Source organism: Hippoglossus stenolepis, chromosome 14, assembly GCF_022539355.2.
Source record: "Hippoglossus stenolepis isolate QCI-W04-F060 chromosome 14, HSTE1.2, whole genome shotgun sequence".
In the NCBI taxonomy this organism is placed as follows: domain Eukaryota; kingdom Metazoa; phylum Chordata; class Actinopteri; order Pleuronectiformes; family Pleuronectidae; genus Hippoglossus; species Hippoglossus stenolepis.
The window spans coordinates 22990744-23007681 of record NC_061496.1 but is presented as its reverse complement, the minus strand read 5'-3'; the positions used below and the strand labels follow the sequence as shown (position 1 = coordinate 23007681).

The following is a 16938-nucleotide window of genomic DNA, read 5'->3' as shown; positions in this document are numbered from 1 at the left end:
TGTGCCTCTCTAACGTCTCTGATTAGATCTTGGTGTTAAGAGTTGTGCAGTTTTTGCCTTCAGCTACACAAAAACCAACAACCTATAATTATTTGAAGGTCTACATACTGACCCTTTACACCGCTCTCTTTCTCTTCCTCTTTCTCTCTTTTTCTTCCCCCCTCGTCTCTCTGCTTGGCTTCTCCACCTCATTTAGCTGATTGACAGAGGCGTACGGGGAGTATCAGGTTAGGAGCGAGGGGCAACTGCAAACATTCACCTGAGACTTTTTTTTTTTTAGAGGACTTTTTGGAAAGCTGCTTTGAGTTTAAGGAAGAGTCACGTCTGTCATCACACATGTCCCAGAGCTTGAACTGTGCTCATCAGACACTATATCATGTTAACTAGATGTATTTGTGCACAAACGGCAAATCAAAATACTTTTGAACCTTACTAACTGATAGAACACTATCACAACTTTCTATCAGTGGTCATCTTATGTCAGTTCATCCTGTGCATGTACAGTTAATATTTAATGACAGTAGATAAGCTGAGTATTATTAACCTGTCTGTGTTGGTGGGTCCCACCTCTGGGTGAAAAGCAGTAATGTGTGTAGTTTGTCATGGGGTTTATAGCAGAGGGAGATGAGAGGGAGCTGTTTGGGGTTTGTCCTGATGAAAGGCTGTGCCTGGGGAGCAGAGTAAACGTCCATGCCAAGCTTCAGTAACATTTAAAGTCAGTACAGACAGGTACTGGGACGGGCTCCCTTTCTCTGGAACCAAACTGAATTGGGGAGGAATTTTGCGTTGCGTTGTTCTCGAACACAACCCCAAGCGGTTTTCACAATGTTCACTTCTCTTCGCTCAGAAATGAACCTGACAGGGAAATTTTCCCCTTCACCCACTGTCTCCTGCACACAGAGGATTTAAGGCTCTGCTTACACAGCACTGGTTTGAATGGTTTGTTTACACAGTTGGGTTATGCCTATTACTAACAATTCAGTCTTTCTGATGACTTGCTGGTTATCAATCCTAACTGTGCCTGGGATCAACGTGCATCCATTATTCATGACTCCTGGCTGACAAACTTGAAAGTTAGCCAGTGTGTGTGAGCAAGCATCACATTTTGAAAGAAGAATCCTCCACGACTAAAACTGAGTCATTGTCTTCCCACCTCTTGAGAAAAACTGAGCTCAACCGTGTTAGCTCACCAGTCTCTACAGACGCTCTGATGTGTGTGATGAGTGGCCATCAGATGCTTTAGCAGAGCACTCCTCCCTTGAAGATGAAAGCCAGGCCCAGTTTAATTGCTGCTGGAGGGGTCCATTTTATGACGCTCCTCGGAAGTCCCAGGGGGGAGACATCTTTGACTCTTACAACCAAAACGTACCTGTGTGTGTGTGTGTGTGTGTGTGTGTGTGTGTGTGTGTGTGTGTGTGTGTGTGTGTGTGTGTGTGTGTGTGTGTGTGTGTGTGTGTGTGTGTGTGTGTAATCACATAGTCTTGTGTATAACCCCTTTTGCGTCAGGGGAAACCAGAAGTGCACAGTCCAGGCAACAGGTGTTACCCGGATCGATGTTTGTTTTTAGGATTTAGGTGCAGGTTGTTTTTGAGCCTCATGAAAAACATTTACGTTGTTGTTTCCTTTTTTCAGTTGATTTATGTTTTATCTAATCATTTGTTTGTTTTTTTGTCTTCCCTTCAGTACTCAACAGAACTGAAGAAGTTATACTGCCAAATTGCCAAGACATGTCCCATTCAGATCAAAGTCCTGACCAACCCACCCCAGGGTGCCGTGATCAGAGCCATGCCTGTTTACAAGAAAGCCGAACATGTGACCGAAGTGGTAAAGCGCTGCCCGAACCACGAGCTCAGCCGCGAGTTCAACGATGGTCAGTTCTTTTCATTTATTACAAATAAAATTCTCACTCTAATAGTAAGTAATCATCGTTTGTTGACCACACTTATTGACGTGACTCATGTTGCTTCCAGCTCAGATCGCTCCTCCCAGCCATCTGATTCGCGTGGAGGGAAACAGCCATGCCCAGTACTTGGAGGACACCATCACTGGAAGACAGAGTGTATTAGTTCCTTATGAACCTCCCCAGGTGAGCTGTCTATCAATGCTGCCCTGTCAGTGACACCTCTCCACCTCAGCCTGACTCTGACAGATAGGCTGGTGACAGCCCGGCCTCTCATGTCCACCTGATACGCAGCAGCTGCGATGATTTAAATATAAATGTAGTAAAAGAAAAGAGCCAAAAAGTGAAAAACTTGTTATTCTGCAGAAACCTGAGAGAAACGAATGAACACAGGAGAAGTGCAATTGAAAATCAAACCAGGATTTTAATGCTTCTTGGACAAACCAGTTTTTTCTTCAGTGTCACCAAGTGTTGTCACTCACCTTCTTTCACCTGTCTCCTCAGGTTGGAACAGAATTCACCACGATCTTGTACAACTTCATGTGCAACTCGAGCTGCGTGGGTGGAATGAACAGACGCCCTATTCTCATCATTGTCACTCTGGAAACCAGAGAGTAAGAGACATTGTCATCCTCATCCTCAGTTCATGCCTCCAGTGAAGTTGTGGATCGTTTTGTGACGGTTGTGTGTCCCCGTCTTCTCCCAGCGGTCAGGTATTAGGCCGCCGGTGCTTCGAGGCCAGGATCTGCGCCTGCCCGGGCAGAGACCGCAAGGCAGACGAGGACAGCATCCGCAAGCAGCATGTAACAGACGCCACAAAGAGCAATGATGGTACGAAACGCCGTAAGTAGCGCTGGGGCTGGTGATGGGCTGACGAACTTTGCCATTACCTGACGTGCTGCAAGTGTCGAGGACCCTTAGCCGCTCTCAGGGAATGCTGCCAAACTCTCTGCTGCTCTCCTGCTTGTTTTCCTCCTGCTCTGGCTAAGGCGAAGTTTCCAGCACCCAGTAGTCGTACTCACTCGTCTCTCTTCTGTTATTCAGCTTTCCGCCAGGTTTCCCACGGCATACAGATGTCTACTATCAAGAAGAGAAGATCCACAGACGAGGAGGTGTTCTGTTTGCCTGTAAGTGTCATTTTGATGTTGTTCAAAGCGTTGTTGGGATCCAGTCCAACCTGATTACTGACCATCGTTTTCTTTTTTTCTCGACAGATTAAAGGCCGTGAAATTTATGAGATTTTGGTAAAAATCAAAGAGTCTCTGGAGCTCATGCAGTTTCTTCCACAACACACCATAGAATCATACCGGCAGCAGCAGCAAAACCTACTCCAGAAACAGTGAGTACCAGTACAGATTCTTCATAAAGTCATGCTCTTTTGTTCTCAGCCATATGATGAGAGACAGACCTATGTTAGTTACGAGGTTCACCCTTGAATTCAAGTGGACTTGTTCCCTGGCACTGTGTTTTTCACTGCACTCTCTTATTGCGTGGTTTTCTTTGTATGAATTAGTTTTTCTTTTGAATGGACTGCAGTGATTTAACAGACTTACCATGACTGACTTGCTGCTGCTAAAGCAGATTGCACTGATAAAGACTGTGCACTATGCACTAAGCTGATAATAATTGCTTAAAATTGATGTTATTCAGTGTTTGAGAGTTTAGTGAGAAGGTGCAGGTTTAAAGGGTGAGACTCATATCAAGTAGAGCTGTTTTTCCCCCGTACTGCTCTCTCATGGGACATGAGCCAAAGCTGAAGAATCGTGACAAATGTACCTGGCTATGCTTTGTTAAGGAGAAGCTTCCAAAGATTTGTGGTAACGCCTTTGGGTGCTCTGCCAGGTTTGCACAACAGCACCCAACAAAAACCGTGCCTCGGCCTCATCTATTCCTATTCACTTCAGCATAATTAAAACTGTCTCAGGCGTACATGTTCACATGCACACACACACGCACACACGCACACACACACACACACACTTTTCCTGATCCACACCCATTTCACTTTAAGCTAAAACGAGGATATGGGTGTAAACGATAGTTTGAGAGGCCTGTGGTGATAATTACTGCTTATCTTACAGTTTCCCATTAAGACACTGGCAGAAAGCCTCAAAGTGAGATAGTTTGTTTTTTTGTTGTTTTTTTAACTTGTTTTTGTTCCTGACTAACCTGTTACTTTGTGACAGGCACTAAAATGTAGGTAGTTATATAAATTGGATTAATATTCAATCGGTCTACAGACATTTGACAAAATAGAAGTTCATTTAGTGTATTCGCTGAGTGTTTTTAAATATTTAGACCTTTGCATGTTACCCCTGTTTTCTTCCTATCGTCTTTAAAATACTCACAGCTTGTTAGTTTCTTCCGTCATTTCTTACTCTGAAAATGTTTCCATGACAGACTTTGAAATAAAAAGGTTCTGTCAACAGCGAGTGTTTCAGACCTGTTCTTTCTCTCCGCTGTGCAAATGCTAAATAACTTCACTGCACATTCCAGTGGTGAGCAGCTGTGATCTGTGTCTGCATAGTGCCCTCTTCTGGACACTGGTTGTATCACACTTCAGCTGTCTGATATAAAGACCCTGTGCACTTCCTTCTGTGTGTGTCTCTCTTTTTCCTCCACTAATATTACTGCGGCTACTTCTCTCAAACCTCTGGGCCTCCCTGGGGTCACTCACTCCTATCTCCTTCTCCTCCATCCGTGAGCCCTTATTTCTCCTCTTCTCTCTTCTTTCTGGTTCCTCCCCTGCAGTCTGATAAATACCCGTCTTGGTAGCCAGCTCCTGGAACCTGCAGGAGAGCAGAGGCGCCGCTGCAGCCCCTCCTGAAACCGCCCCACATTCCTCTTCCTCCTCCTCCTCCTCCTCCTCCCTGATACTCGGACCTCCTTCCTCTCTGTCTCCATTTTATCAACTTTGATTTTTCACATCTGCTCATTTTCTGCCTTTCCTGGTGATTCTGCACTGAGAATGTGACACTGAAACTTTCTTTGTTGCTGCTGCTGCAACATCATGGAGAAGCACATCTCCTGTTCAGCCAGTGGAGACTGTACAGCCCTACATACTGGACACAGTTATTCTTTGTTTATCCACTCGTAGCTAATGGCTCTACTGACGTTTTTTCAAAATTCATAGATTATTTTTTGCATGCATTATTTTTGGCCATACAAAGGACATTTCTCCTCTCTCTGATCATCTCTGTTTATCATGTACAGTATCTGTCGCATAGAGTCTGTCTGTGAAATGTCCGTCCCATTGATAGCCTTTTATTCTGGCGGAAGTTGAGCAGGAACCAAACCTGTTTGTTTTCTATAACTCCACTTATGAGTTTGTGAGACTGAATGAGAGCTGGACTCACTAGATCCGTCTTTGGGGGGAAGAGACTTTATTGTTGAGAATTGTTTTGCTGATGCTGGTCATGTTTTATAAAGTCACTGCAGGACAGTTGGTGTGTTTGTTTTTAACCTTCTTTAACTTGACTTTGTCATGTACAGAGCAGGTGTGACCATTCTGTTTGAAACAGATCATTTTATTTTTGTGGCTGCTGTACGTTTGTCCATCAACATAAAATAAATAAAAGGCTTTTTTTTGTTTGACCTCTGCCCTTTTCTTTTACTACTCTAATATTTCATTAAAGAGGATGAAACACCCTCTAAGGGTCAAGAACAGACATTTGGTACGATATTATATTATCAGAACGATTATCAATTAAGTTTGGAGCTTTTTTCACTTTAGTCAATCCAATACAAACCAGGCAAGTGTATGTGGCTGAGCGCTGTTGAGAGATGATGATGGTAACGGCTTATAACCTCCTCTCTCCTGCCCAGGACCTCGATGCAGTCTCAGCCCTCCTACGGCTCCAGCTCCCCTACTCACGGAAAAGTCAACAAGCTGCCCTCTGTCAGCCAGCTCATCAACCCGCAGCAGCGTAACACACTCACCCCATCCAGCATGTCTGGAGGCCTGACTGACAGTAAGTGTGGCCCTTTGTTCCTCTTCCTGTCTGTCTCAGGCCGTACCCCCCTCGACCCCTGCGGTCGTCCTGTCCCTCCTGGGCTCATTGTATCTCTATAAGGACAGCGTGTCCAGGCAAAGCAGGAGGGGACTTGAATACACCCCCACCCCCAAATACAAGCACACACACACACCACTAGAAAGCTTCCCCCCTTAAAAAGAATGTGATCCCTGTGAGACTCTCCCTGCAGGACCTGTTGTGATGCATCATGTGTCACGTCGACAGTCGGGCCGATGTGTTTCGAGTTGATGTGACATAATCTACAGATCTCAGAGCAGTAAGAGAAAGCTCACAGTAGCTGCTTTTGTCTCTGCAGTGACTCCCATGATGGGCAATCACATCCCCATGAACGCTGACATGAGTTCACTGAGCCCCACACATGCACTGCAGCAACAGCTCCCCCTGGTGCCTTCCTCCCACTGTACCCCCCCTCCTCCATACCCCATGGACAGCAGCATCTCCAGGTACCTCAATAAACCACAGTGGAAAACAATCACTGCTTTTCTCACTTTGAAAATGGTGGATGTACCATCAAACGTACGGAAGCCCAAAGTGTACAATATTAAATAAATAAGACATTATAAAATAAATAAAATGACTGAATAGAGTAAAATATACCAATCAGTTGTTTTCTATTATTTTATTTCATAATGGCATTTGTCCTGACAGTGTCACCAGTCACTGTCCTCGGCCTTTTATAACAACCTGTAGTTAGCAAGAGAAACAACATCAAAGTAATTCTGATTCAATCAAATAGAGGCTGCTGCTGCTCTAAATTAAAAATACACTGCCACATTGACTAACCTCGTTTTATTTAGCTTATTGAGCCCACTCATGCTACAAAACCTACTGGCTAAATATTAAAATGACCCAGCTTCAGTTAGCAGCAATATGGTTAATCATGTGGGGAGAAAATGCCATTATGAAATAAAAACACCCCTCAAAGGGACATTTTGAAAGTTTTTATAATTGAGAAAAAATAATCTCTGGAGCAATGAGAAAACATTGTGTAATTTATAATAACCGATTGTTTTATACTTTTATTTCATAATGTCTCATATGTTTATTTAATTATTGAATGTATTTTGTGCATTGAATGTATTTTCATTATGAGCTAAAGTCAATGAATCAAATAAGAATGTATTTAATTGTTAAGTGTGCCTCAACTGAAAATAAAATACATGCAGGAAGTCAGAATTATGTCTGAAGGACTTTCTTCATGCTCTTATCTTTAAGATAAGATTTGCTTTGCACACAAAGTCCTTATTTGTTTTCCAAAATTGTTGCACATTTGAAAATAAATACAGACAACCTCACATTGACTCACTGACTCTGAAACTTGTCATTAAATACAGACTTGGTGTGCAAAGACCTTAAGAATAGTTCTCACTGTATCTTTTATAGCCATTTGTTTTATTTGCCCGTTCTTACAATTCAAAAAGGTATAATTGTTTGACAAGTGCAGATATCTAGTGTCAGTGTGGGCTGTAAAGTAACTTGCATATATATTTAAAAAGCTCTCTTCCTCTCACAGCTTCCTTATACGGCTGGGCTGCGCAGGCTGCTTGGACTACTTCACAGCACAAGGCCTAACCAACATCTACCAGATTGAGAACTATAACATGGAGGTGAGCCCTTGCCTATCCAACACCAGTCATTTGATGGGTTAGAGAGAAGAGTGGCTCCCCCTGCGCATACTAACGCTCCCTGTGTAATGACATTAGGACCTGTCCAGGATGAAGATCCCTGTGGAGTTCCAGCACATCATCTGGAAGGGCATCATGGAGCACCGACAGGCCATGGATTTTTCCCCACCTCCCCACATAGTGCGCACCACCAGCGGGGCCTCCTCCGTCAGCATGGGCTCCTCCGAGGCCCGGGGCGAGCGCGTCATTGACGCAGTGCGCTTCACTCTGCGCCAGACCATCTCCTTCCCACCGCGCGACGAGTGGTCTGACTTTTCCTTCGACCTGGATTCTCGCCGCAACAAACAGCAGCGCATCAAGGAGGAGGGCGAGTGAGGCGACCCGCGTCCTGTTCTCAATTCCCCCCAAAATCTCACCTCGCGCCTGCTGTTGGAACATTTCATTTGAAAAACCTGGTATCAGTGCAAATACTGCTGAGAACAAAATACATATTCACATCGAGATGCACTTATTTTCATTGTTGTTCTGGTTCTCGTAGTCGCAGAAAAGAATGGTGTCGAGCAAAGGTGCATTTTATTATGTTCTGATCTCTTGAGAGCACTTAGGAAACGCTGAGGATTTCAAGATGATTGCTTTGAGCTTGTGTTAAGTGTCCGTGATTCATTCCCATGTTAAAGCATGACTGGAAACAAACGTTGCATTAAAGGGCTTATTAGGGCTTGTATTTCTGCTATGGGCCGTAGCAAACGTGTATTTTACTCTGTCATACTTTTAAAGTTTTCACATATGGCTGTACGAGTTAGTCGAGTACACTGGTTTTCATGTGTGGCAGAAGTCAGCATTGATTGTAAACATTTCAAACATTTCCTGTCAGAAGTATTATGTCAGTTGATGGGCAATCTGTTTTCTACTGTAGCTTCTTTATTTTGCTTTTCTTATGTCTGTTGTGAGACCAATGCATCACCTTGCTGTGTCAGGTTGTGAAGTGTGTGTGCTTAAATGACAGATGGTCGTTCATTTGATGTAGCCATATATAGGCCTAATGCTCTTGACCCAGTGTTTTACAGTACGTTGATACTATGACTGACTGTTTGTTTCTTGTTTTACTGCTGTGCAAAAGTGGTTAAGTGATAAAGAGCAGACCTTTGTTTCTTGCAGCGGGTGCCTAGCACAAGTATTTTCTTTTTTATTCATAAACCATGTTTTGGTTGAGGTTTACTTCATTTTATAACTGGCCAAAACCTATGATATAAATGTATATAAATTTGTATAGTTCTTTTATGAAAGTCTCCCTAAAGAAAATGACATGGTTTTCATCGTGGAAAAAAGCATACTGATGTGAATATTGCCTGGAAGCTTCATCGGTGAGGACAATGTTTGTATGAGTTCTGACGGGTGCGTACTGTATGCGTGTAGCCTGAATTAGCTCGCAGCCGATTTTCAACATGGTTTCAAGAATCGAGCATTTGCATTTTCATATTTTTGTACAATGTATTGTAAATATGTTGCAATATACTGAGGGTATTTTGATATAAATCTGAAATAAATATCCATACTTGCTGTATTGCATTTTAATGCTTCTTTGTGTCCTGTCATTGAGAGTGTGGCATCATTTCATTATTTCACATACAGACCACACCAGCCTACGTTTCATTACAGACACTCACTGACGTATATATGAAATGATCAGTTGATTGGAAATCGCAACTCTTGTGAGACGATTCTATTAAATTGGGGGACAACAATTTCTTTACTTTTCAAATTGAAGTCGACAAACATTTTTTAAATTTTTTTATTATTGTTTATTGTTTGTGGAGCCGCAAATTCTTAAATATCCAGAGGAAATAAAAGGTTTCTGCATAATGACTGAGGAATTAGAGGTTTTTAACAGTGAAGTCTCGTCTGTTCTGTCACCAACAACAATGACAGATGAAGATGTGATAAAGTGATATTCTAGTGAGAGGCTATTCTGAGATAAATCAAATAATTTCTGAACGTTCCCAATTAAAGTAGACAACAATTTGCCTCTTTATTGATCATTTTAACAAGTTTGTTGGTGGAAATTCTGAATTCTCAAATATTCAGAGGAAAGAAATTCTCATCCAACAGTAACGTGACCTATAATGCAGCATTTCTGTGTGCTGACACTAGGGGGAGCAAATAAGCCCACAGCTGCTCTGTCACCAACAGCAGCAACAGATGAAAACGTGATGAAATGATGAAGTGAAACATTCATGTTGTTTCTTACTTCTACATTTATTTCTGCCGAGTGTCAAATTTCAAGGATTCATCAGTTAATTGTCACTGTATGTGCAACTATGTACACACAACACAGGTGTGAGTGTGTGCAGGAGCTCAGCTCATCAAACACAGGTCGGAGCTGAACACACACTTAATACATTATGTACATTTTCAGAAAAATAGGCATCTTTTTACACTGTGGTACATTTCGTGTCTGTGTGGGACAACCCTGCTCACTCCACTTCAGCCACGTGAGCCACCTCCACCTCCATGGTCTGAATCATCTCGGGGGCATCATCCAGTTTGGAATCTGTGAGGGCCTGCTGGGCCAGGACGTAGTTCACAACCTGCATGATGCCCTGATCTGACAGCGTGGCCACTGAGCCGTCCAGCTGCGTGGCATCCCCGGCCTCCACCGTCTCCTCCGTGATCAGCACCGTCTCTATCTCCTCCGAGGGCTGCTGCTGGGCGGGGCGGAGCTCGGGAGGCAGGTCGGACGCCAGGATGCTGACGGCGTGCTCCACCTGGGTGCCCTGGTTGTGGAACTGGAGGGTGTCCTTCTCCAGCATGATCTTACCGGGCAAGTTGTCGCTGTGGTACTTGGCCATGTGTTTGCGTAGAGTGCGCGCATCGATGTGGGCCTCCTGGCACATGGGGCACACGTACGGCCGCTCTCCTGTGTGTGTGCGCACGTGGCGCTTTAGGGAGCGGGCGTCGGCCCAGGCAACGCCACAAGTCAGACATTCAAATGGCTTCACTCCTACAGAGCAGAGGCAGGGAAATAATGAGCAAATCATTTCTATGACGGTTCACAGACACATGAAGTGAAAGTCTCACCCTGGTGGTTGTTGATGTGGCGTCTGTACTCTCGCAGCTGAGTGAACTTTCTTCCACACTGCTCACACTCCCTCTCCAGGTTCTGCTTTACTCGGCCCTTCTTCCCGTGCGTGGCCTTTTTGACGTGTCTTCTGAACAGGGCCTTCTCAAAGAACTCCTTCCCACACACGTTACACCTGAGGACACAAACACACGTGTTTAATATGCAGCAATGTTCTGGGCACCGTGTTCACACAAACAGAGCGTGGACTCGGAGTCCTCTGAGACTTACTTGTAGGGCTCGGCCACGCTGTGGGACTTGACGTGGGAGTACCAGTCCTTCTTCCAGCTGTAGCACTTCCCACACACCTGGCACTGGAAGGGCTTCAGGCCCAGGTGCTTATTCATGTGCTGCTGAAGATCTTTTGCTTCATAGAACCTCTTATCACAGCTGCAGGACGGGATTGAAGTGGAATCAGTGAAATATATTTATACCGTATGGTCTGTGGATGTGAAGGTGAACCGCTACTCACTGAGTGCAGGCGATTGGACGGACGTCAGGTTTGGGCTGGTGCTTCTTCATGTGTTTGCTCAGAGCTGAGGCTCGAAAGAAAGTTGCTCCGCACGTGTTGCACAAGTACTTTGATTCTCCTACAGACAACATGGAAGTTAGTAGTTGAATTAACAGAACTACTGGAGAAATTTGTAGATAATTAAAGGGTCAGTTCACTTAAAGGTCCAGTTTAGATGAGGCCTAAGATTTAGGTGAAAGGGATCCAATGACAGAAATTGAAAATAAAATAATCCTGGTGATGTTTTCACCAGTGTGTTTCATCTACATTGTACGAATTGTTTTCTTTACCCTAGAATGAGCCCTTTATATTTAAATATTTTATATTTATATTGGGAGCAGGTCCTCTCCATGTTTCTTACAGTAGCCCAGACTGGACAAACTAACATATGACCTGTTGAGATTTTCATTTCATTCATTTTGCTGACAGCACAACAAACCTCCACTGTACCGAGGTTGCAGGAGAAATCTGAAAATTTAAAACTAAAACTATCTGCGTGTCAAGACAGTAAATGGAAAATATGTTTGGTGCACTGACACCTCGAGTCGGGTGTTTCTTTGCCTTCAGATCACTCATTACAGTCAATCACAAAAAATGCCCCATAAAAATAGCAATTGTACATTTTCCAGAATAATCCCCTAGAAAAATTGAGCAAAAGCTTAGATATCTTTTAAGTACTTGACCGACACGAACAGCAGCATGACATCAGCCAATCAGAGTTTTCAGATGCCTTGGTACAACGGTTATATCATTTGGGTGAACTGGCCCTTTAATTAAAATGGCGTTAACCCAGTGTGTACGGACCTGTGTGCAGGCTGGTGTGCTCCTCCATGCCCCTCTTGCTCACAAAGTACTTCTTACAGAATTCACACTGGAACTGTTTGGTGACGTCGTGCAGCGCCCAGTGCATCTTCAGGCTGTGTTTGTGGGCGAACGTCTTGCCACAGATCTTGCAGGAGTGAGGCCGCACGCCCGTGTGAGTCAGCATGTGAATCCTCAGGGAGTAAAGCTTCGGTAAGGTCTTCCCGCAGATGTCGCACACAAACTCTCTTTTGGTGTGTGACAATAAAGTCTTGTTATTCATATCGCCGCACACCTTCCCATCAACGCTCTGTTTGACCAAGAGTTTGGTGATGGGCACCCGCTGGCTCCTCTGCTGCTTGTGTCGGGTGAGGTGGGCGCGGAGCGAGGCGGCGTACTGGAACTCCTTACTACACAGCTGCAAGGACACACAAACATCGTGGTGAGAAGCTGCTGTGTTAATAATTACATGCACCATGATGACCAACACCCGTACTTACGCTGCACTTATATCCGAAGGCTTTCTCGTGTTTTAATGAGTGCATGATGAGAGAATAGCGTCTTTGGAAGGACATGCCGCACTCAGTGCATGTGTACTCTCCTTCCACAGCGCCCTCTGTTGGAGACTGATCATGGTTGGTTCGGGTCTCTGCCTCTGCCGCCGCCATCGTCGCGGCCTCCTCTGTGCTGACCTCTTCGGCTGCCACGCTCTCCACGGCGCCTGTCTCTGGTTCCGCCCCGGACTCAGACGCTCCTTCAACTTGACTCTCCACTGGATGCTTTGGTGGTCGTCCCCTCTTCCCAGGCCTCGGACCCACCTAGAAAGACAATAAGATATTTTTGTTTAGCAGTTTTTCACTTTTAACAAAATATACGATGGAAAAATGTCAGTGATAATGTGCAATGTACCTTCGGAGTGATAGCACGCGGAGGGGTAGAACTTTTCTTTCCCTCCTCTTCCTCCTCCAGCCCCATATGCAGACGAGCATAACCGCCCTCAGCGATAGAGCGCTGCCGTAGTCGTCTTTTGCTTGGGTCGTCCGACGTCATCTCCTGCTTGTCTGTGTGGCCTTCATCGGCCGATGGATCCTCCTCCTCTGGTGGCATGGTCACCTCTTCCTCCACCTCCTTCTTCACCTTGGCCGGACGCCCTCGTTTTCGTTTCTGGGGTATAGGTGCTGGATCCACACTCTCCTGCGGCGATGCTGCTGCTGCTGCTTCGGGGGCGGCTGCAGATGCTAGTTTGACAACCTCTGTGGGGCTCACGCTATCTGTGTCCATGTTTATGACAAAGGCTTCTGCTTCAGCGACTTGTGGCTGCTCCATCGCCAGACAGGCTGACACCACAGCGAGGGACTCGCTGGCTCCAGCCTGTCCGCTGTGGGTGACCACAGTCATCGTCTCCCCATCCATTTCTTCTGCGCTGCGTGAGATCAGAGTGACAGTCTCTCCTGGCTCAGCCTGTGCGCTGTGTGCGATCAGAGACACTAATTCATTTTCACCAGCCTCCCCTCCATCCACTTGGTCTCCCTCTACAGCGTCAGTAACAACGCTAATCGGCTGCTGGATGAACGCATCTTTGGACGGTGCAACAAATGCCAGGGACTCGCCCGTTACAGCAACAGCACCTTGGGTGACCACCACCCCGTCCTGTAGGGCCATTATGTAAGCCTCAGACTCGTCCTTCAAGATCTCCTGAGGAGCCGGTTGGCTCGACACCACAGTGTGCACGTCTCCTCTTTGATACACCGTCAGCTTCTGTTCCTCCACCTGCTTGTGCACTGACTCACATATTAACAGCACCTCATTCATGAGTAAATGTCGGGCAAGGTTAGCGATTTCTGCCATGATGCAGAAATTAAACGTGAGCGTGGAGGTGTACGCAAAGTCCAGCAGTGGGAGGAAGCTCACTTTGCTGAAACCTGGAGAGAGAGAAGAGCGAAGGTTAAAACGGAGCCAGGGTGCAGAACACTCAGACACAGAGATGAACAAACTGGGGCTCTTACCAGAGAGGTCAACCACGGCTTCGTGTGTTGACACGGCCCCCTTCTCAAAAAACAGCTCGTGGAAGTACTCGCTGCACGCCGCCAACACGGCTTTGTGCGCTCGGTACTCTTCTCCCTCAATCAGCAGCGTGATGTCACAGAACTGATTGCTGAGACGCTGCTGGTTGAGTTTGTCCAAAATGGTTTGGCTGTGTTTGGGCAGGTACTGATTCACCTCACCCTTACTGTCCACCTGGAGAGAGAACACACAACAGACTTCATTAATACACTCAACCTTACAGGAATCAATGTCTCACTGCTGACAGAGCTGACACAATCATTTCTCAGACTTACAAAGACCAGTTCATGCTTGGCCGCCGTCTTGCACTTCACATGAGAAGACGAGGTGGTGAAGAGAAAACCCTCAACTCCCACTTCTTCCGGTTCATCCTCCTCTTCTTCATCATTCGCGTTTGCAGCCGCCCGTCGTCTCCCTGACCGGGAAAATGGCCGGGGTCCAGAGCCGTCGTCAGCAGCCCGCTTGCTCAGACAGTGAGGGCACTCTCTGATGAAGTCTTTCACGTGCTTCAGGATCGCTGAGGACGTCATAAAGAGGACAGTTCACTCACTGTGACAACCAACCATGATGTTTCTGTCTTTAGAGGCAAATGTTTTTTATTCTGTCCACTATATTCATATTAATCGTGCTGTAACTTACAAAGATTTTTATTATCAATGTATAACCTCACCAAGGAGGTGATGGTTCCTTCTACGTTTGTTTATCTGTTAGCAGGATTGTGCAAAAACTACTGAACTGATTTATATTAGATTTTGTGGAGGAACTGGGCATGACTCAGGGAAGAGCCCATTACATTTTGTTGTGTGGATCTGGGTAAGGGGGCAGATCCAGGATTTTTCCTCTCACTTTGTTTAACATTGAGAGATACTGCGTTTTTCAAAAAATTCCATTGATTTCTCAGAGAATAATTCATGGATGTTAATGAAAAAATCCGTCATGTTTAGGGGACTGATATCTATGAGCGTGTGCACTTTGGGGCAGATCCAGAGGTTGGATCTGTTTCTATCTGAAGATTTACAACAGTGACAGTCCAAACTACAGAGATAATCAAAGTACAACCACAGAAGAAGAAAACCTAACATTATTGACATTCAGGGAGTTGAATCCGTTTTTTACTTAACTTGGAAATTGAAGCATGTGTGTTTATATTTCTTAATCCTGGCAAAAGTTATCTAAATATGACTATCAATATAAACTGTTTGAACCGTCTGATGCATTCAAGTGCAACATGTAGTTTTCCAATTCAACTCAAGCAGCTACGTCATTAAAAATAACCACAACAAATAAACAGTAAAACAACAACCACTTGAACTAACCACTAGATGGAGCCAGTGCGAACATGTGTGTGATGGAGACAACAGACTAAAGTACATGTGTCGTTCACAGGCTTGTGTTTACACCGGTTCCCGGTCTGATCGCACCGCCTCCCGGGGACCGGGCCCCTGACCCGGGCCTCGGGGACTCACCTCTCCACCAGTACTTCTGGGAGATGTATTCCCACGTGAGCTGCTGGTTCAGGTGCTCTCCTGCCTCCATGATGTGCGCCTGCTTGATAAGTTCCCTCCTCCGGTCGTCCTGCAGCACCACCTCCAGCTCCGTGAATTCATCCTGGCCCTTCAGGCGCCGCTGGTAAAACAACGTCCCGCTCCTCACCACGTAGCAGGCGGCCGCTTTCCGGATTTTCCTCTTGGTGTTGCCGGGCGTCCCCGGTGCGTACGGCTCCTGTTCATCAGTCAGGTAGCGGATGATCGCCAAGTAGCTCTCCTCACACGACATGTCTCAGCCGAGCCGCGGCCTCCCTCACAGTTCCGGGTTTCTCTGGAAGAGGAGAGTTCCCCCCGCTCATGTACGGTCAGATTTAAATTTTATAAACCCCTCAGGCCGGAAGTAGAGTGAGTGTGAAACACCACAACTACATTTCAAATTGTTTCCAGGGTGGAACTGCAGTTCGTAACCGTCAGGGAAGACTTGCCCGAACAGACAAAATGGCTGCTGCACAACCGGATGTGGCGTCAGCAAAGGCGGAAGCACGTCATGCCCAACATCCACCGCAAGAGGGCGTAGTGTCCAAACTAACGACATCAGAGACAGGCAGCGACTTTGATCAAATGTCTTCTTTATTTTCATTTGTTTACTCATTTAATTATTATCTGAAACATTCCATATTACCTATTAGTCATATTAGAATTATTACTCACTGCCACTTTAGTATTACTTTATTTTATTTTTATTATAATATTGTTATTTCAATAAGGCACTAGATCTACATTTACTCCATATCCTTTTCATTCTTTTATTTTCACTCATAAAACACTTTATACTTATATTTTCACTTATATGTTTTAGATTGTTTTATTCTCTACTCTAATATTAATTGTGTTGCTGTAATCTGGAGAAAACTGGCACAAGAATTTCCAGTGGGATTAATACATTTAATTTAACTGAACTAAACTTGCGAGTCAGGCCTCTGTGTCTCTTCCTACAGTGATTACTGTTGATTTTTTTTTTTATGCTATAACAGTGAACACGTACACTCTGCATAATTACACACAAAGTGCAAGTTAAGATACAGATGAGTGTTCAACAGCTGAACCATCCTGCCAATATAAGACAAAAGTATTTTGTATTGTATGTATTAACTCTAAATAGATACTGACAGAAAAGAGACAAGAGAGCAAGATCACCAATAGCTTAGCTCCTGTGTGACCTTCTAGTCAGAGTCACATTCACCAGTTCATGTTTGTGACCTTCTCAGGCTGTAATCTACCACTTGGATGCACCACTTCCTTGGTCAGATTCCCCTTTTTGTTGGAGGAAGATGAAAAAAAATGTTTGCCCCCCGGCTGTGGAACAGTTTACCTCTCGCTGTGAGGGTTTCCCTCAAT

The 16938-nt window shown here is 45.1% G+C and overlaps 2 protein-coding genes across 9 annotated transcripts in view; one reads left to right on the top strand and one right to left on the bottom strand.

The window, feature by feature from the left end:
* The window catches only part of tp63 (tumor protein p63), a 33519-nt gene extending 24385 nt beyond the window's left edge, over positions 1 to 9134 (top strand). For 3 of the 8 annotated variants that reach the window (XM_035175981.2, XM_035175985.2, XM_035175983.2), the window contains 10 exons: positions 1684 to 1870; positions 1971 to 2086; positions 2405 to 2514; positions 2607 to 2743; positions 2945 to 3027; positions 3115 to 3239; positions 5726 to 5871; positions 6230 to 6377; positions 7448 to 7541; positions 7638 to 9134. In XM_035175981.2, coding sequence (XP_035031872.1) covers positions 1684 to 1870; positions 1971 to 2086; positions 2405 to 2514; positions 2607 to 2743; positions 2945 to 3027; positions 3115 to 3239; positions 5726 to 5871; positions 6230 to 6377; positions 7448 to 7541; positions 7638 to 7934 — 1443 coding nt within the window. In that variant the 3' untranslated portion in view covers positions 7935 to 9134. The other 5 variants (XM_035175982.2, XM_035175984.2, XM_035175986.2 and 2 more) reach the window with 4 other exon arrangements.
* Positions 9135 to 9796: 662 nt separating this feature from the next.
* zbtb11 (zinc finger and BTB domain containing 11) lies at positions 9797 to 16067 on the bottom strand. Its single transcript, XM_035175980.2, has 10 exons — positions 15520 to 16067; positions 14329 to 14570; positions 13996 to 14227; positions 12899 to 13911; positions 12490 to 12807; positions 11993 to 12407; positions 11150 to 11267; positions 10909 to 11067; positions 10638 to 10813; positions 9797 to 10560 (listed from the first exon to the last, which is right to left on the bottom strand). Exons 1-10 carry the CDS (start codon positions 15827 to 15829, stop codon positions 10034 to 10036), a joined length of 3510 nt encoding a protein of 1169 aa, XP_035031871.2. The 5' UTR covers positions 15830 to 16067; the 3' UTR covers positions 9797 to 10033.
* Positions 16068 to 16938: the final 871 nt, after the last annotated feature.

Excerpts from the sequence above, each read along its gene's own strand:
- zbtb11 (XM_035175980.2), bottom strand. The coding sequence starts at position 15,829 with ATGTCGTGTGAGGAGAGCTACTTGGCGATCATCCGCTACCTGACTGAT. Across the intron at positions 14,228-14,328 it reads CCAAGCATGAACTGGTCTTT|GTGGACAGTAAGGGTGAGGT; the intron begins GTAAGTCTGAGA and ends TTCTCTCTCCAG. Across the intron at positions 10,814-10,908 it reads AGCGTGGCCGAGCCCTACAA|GTGTAACGTGTGTGGGAAGG; the intron begins GTAAGTCTCAGA and ends TTGTGTCCTCAG.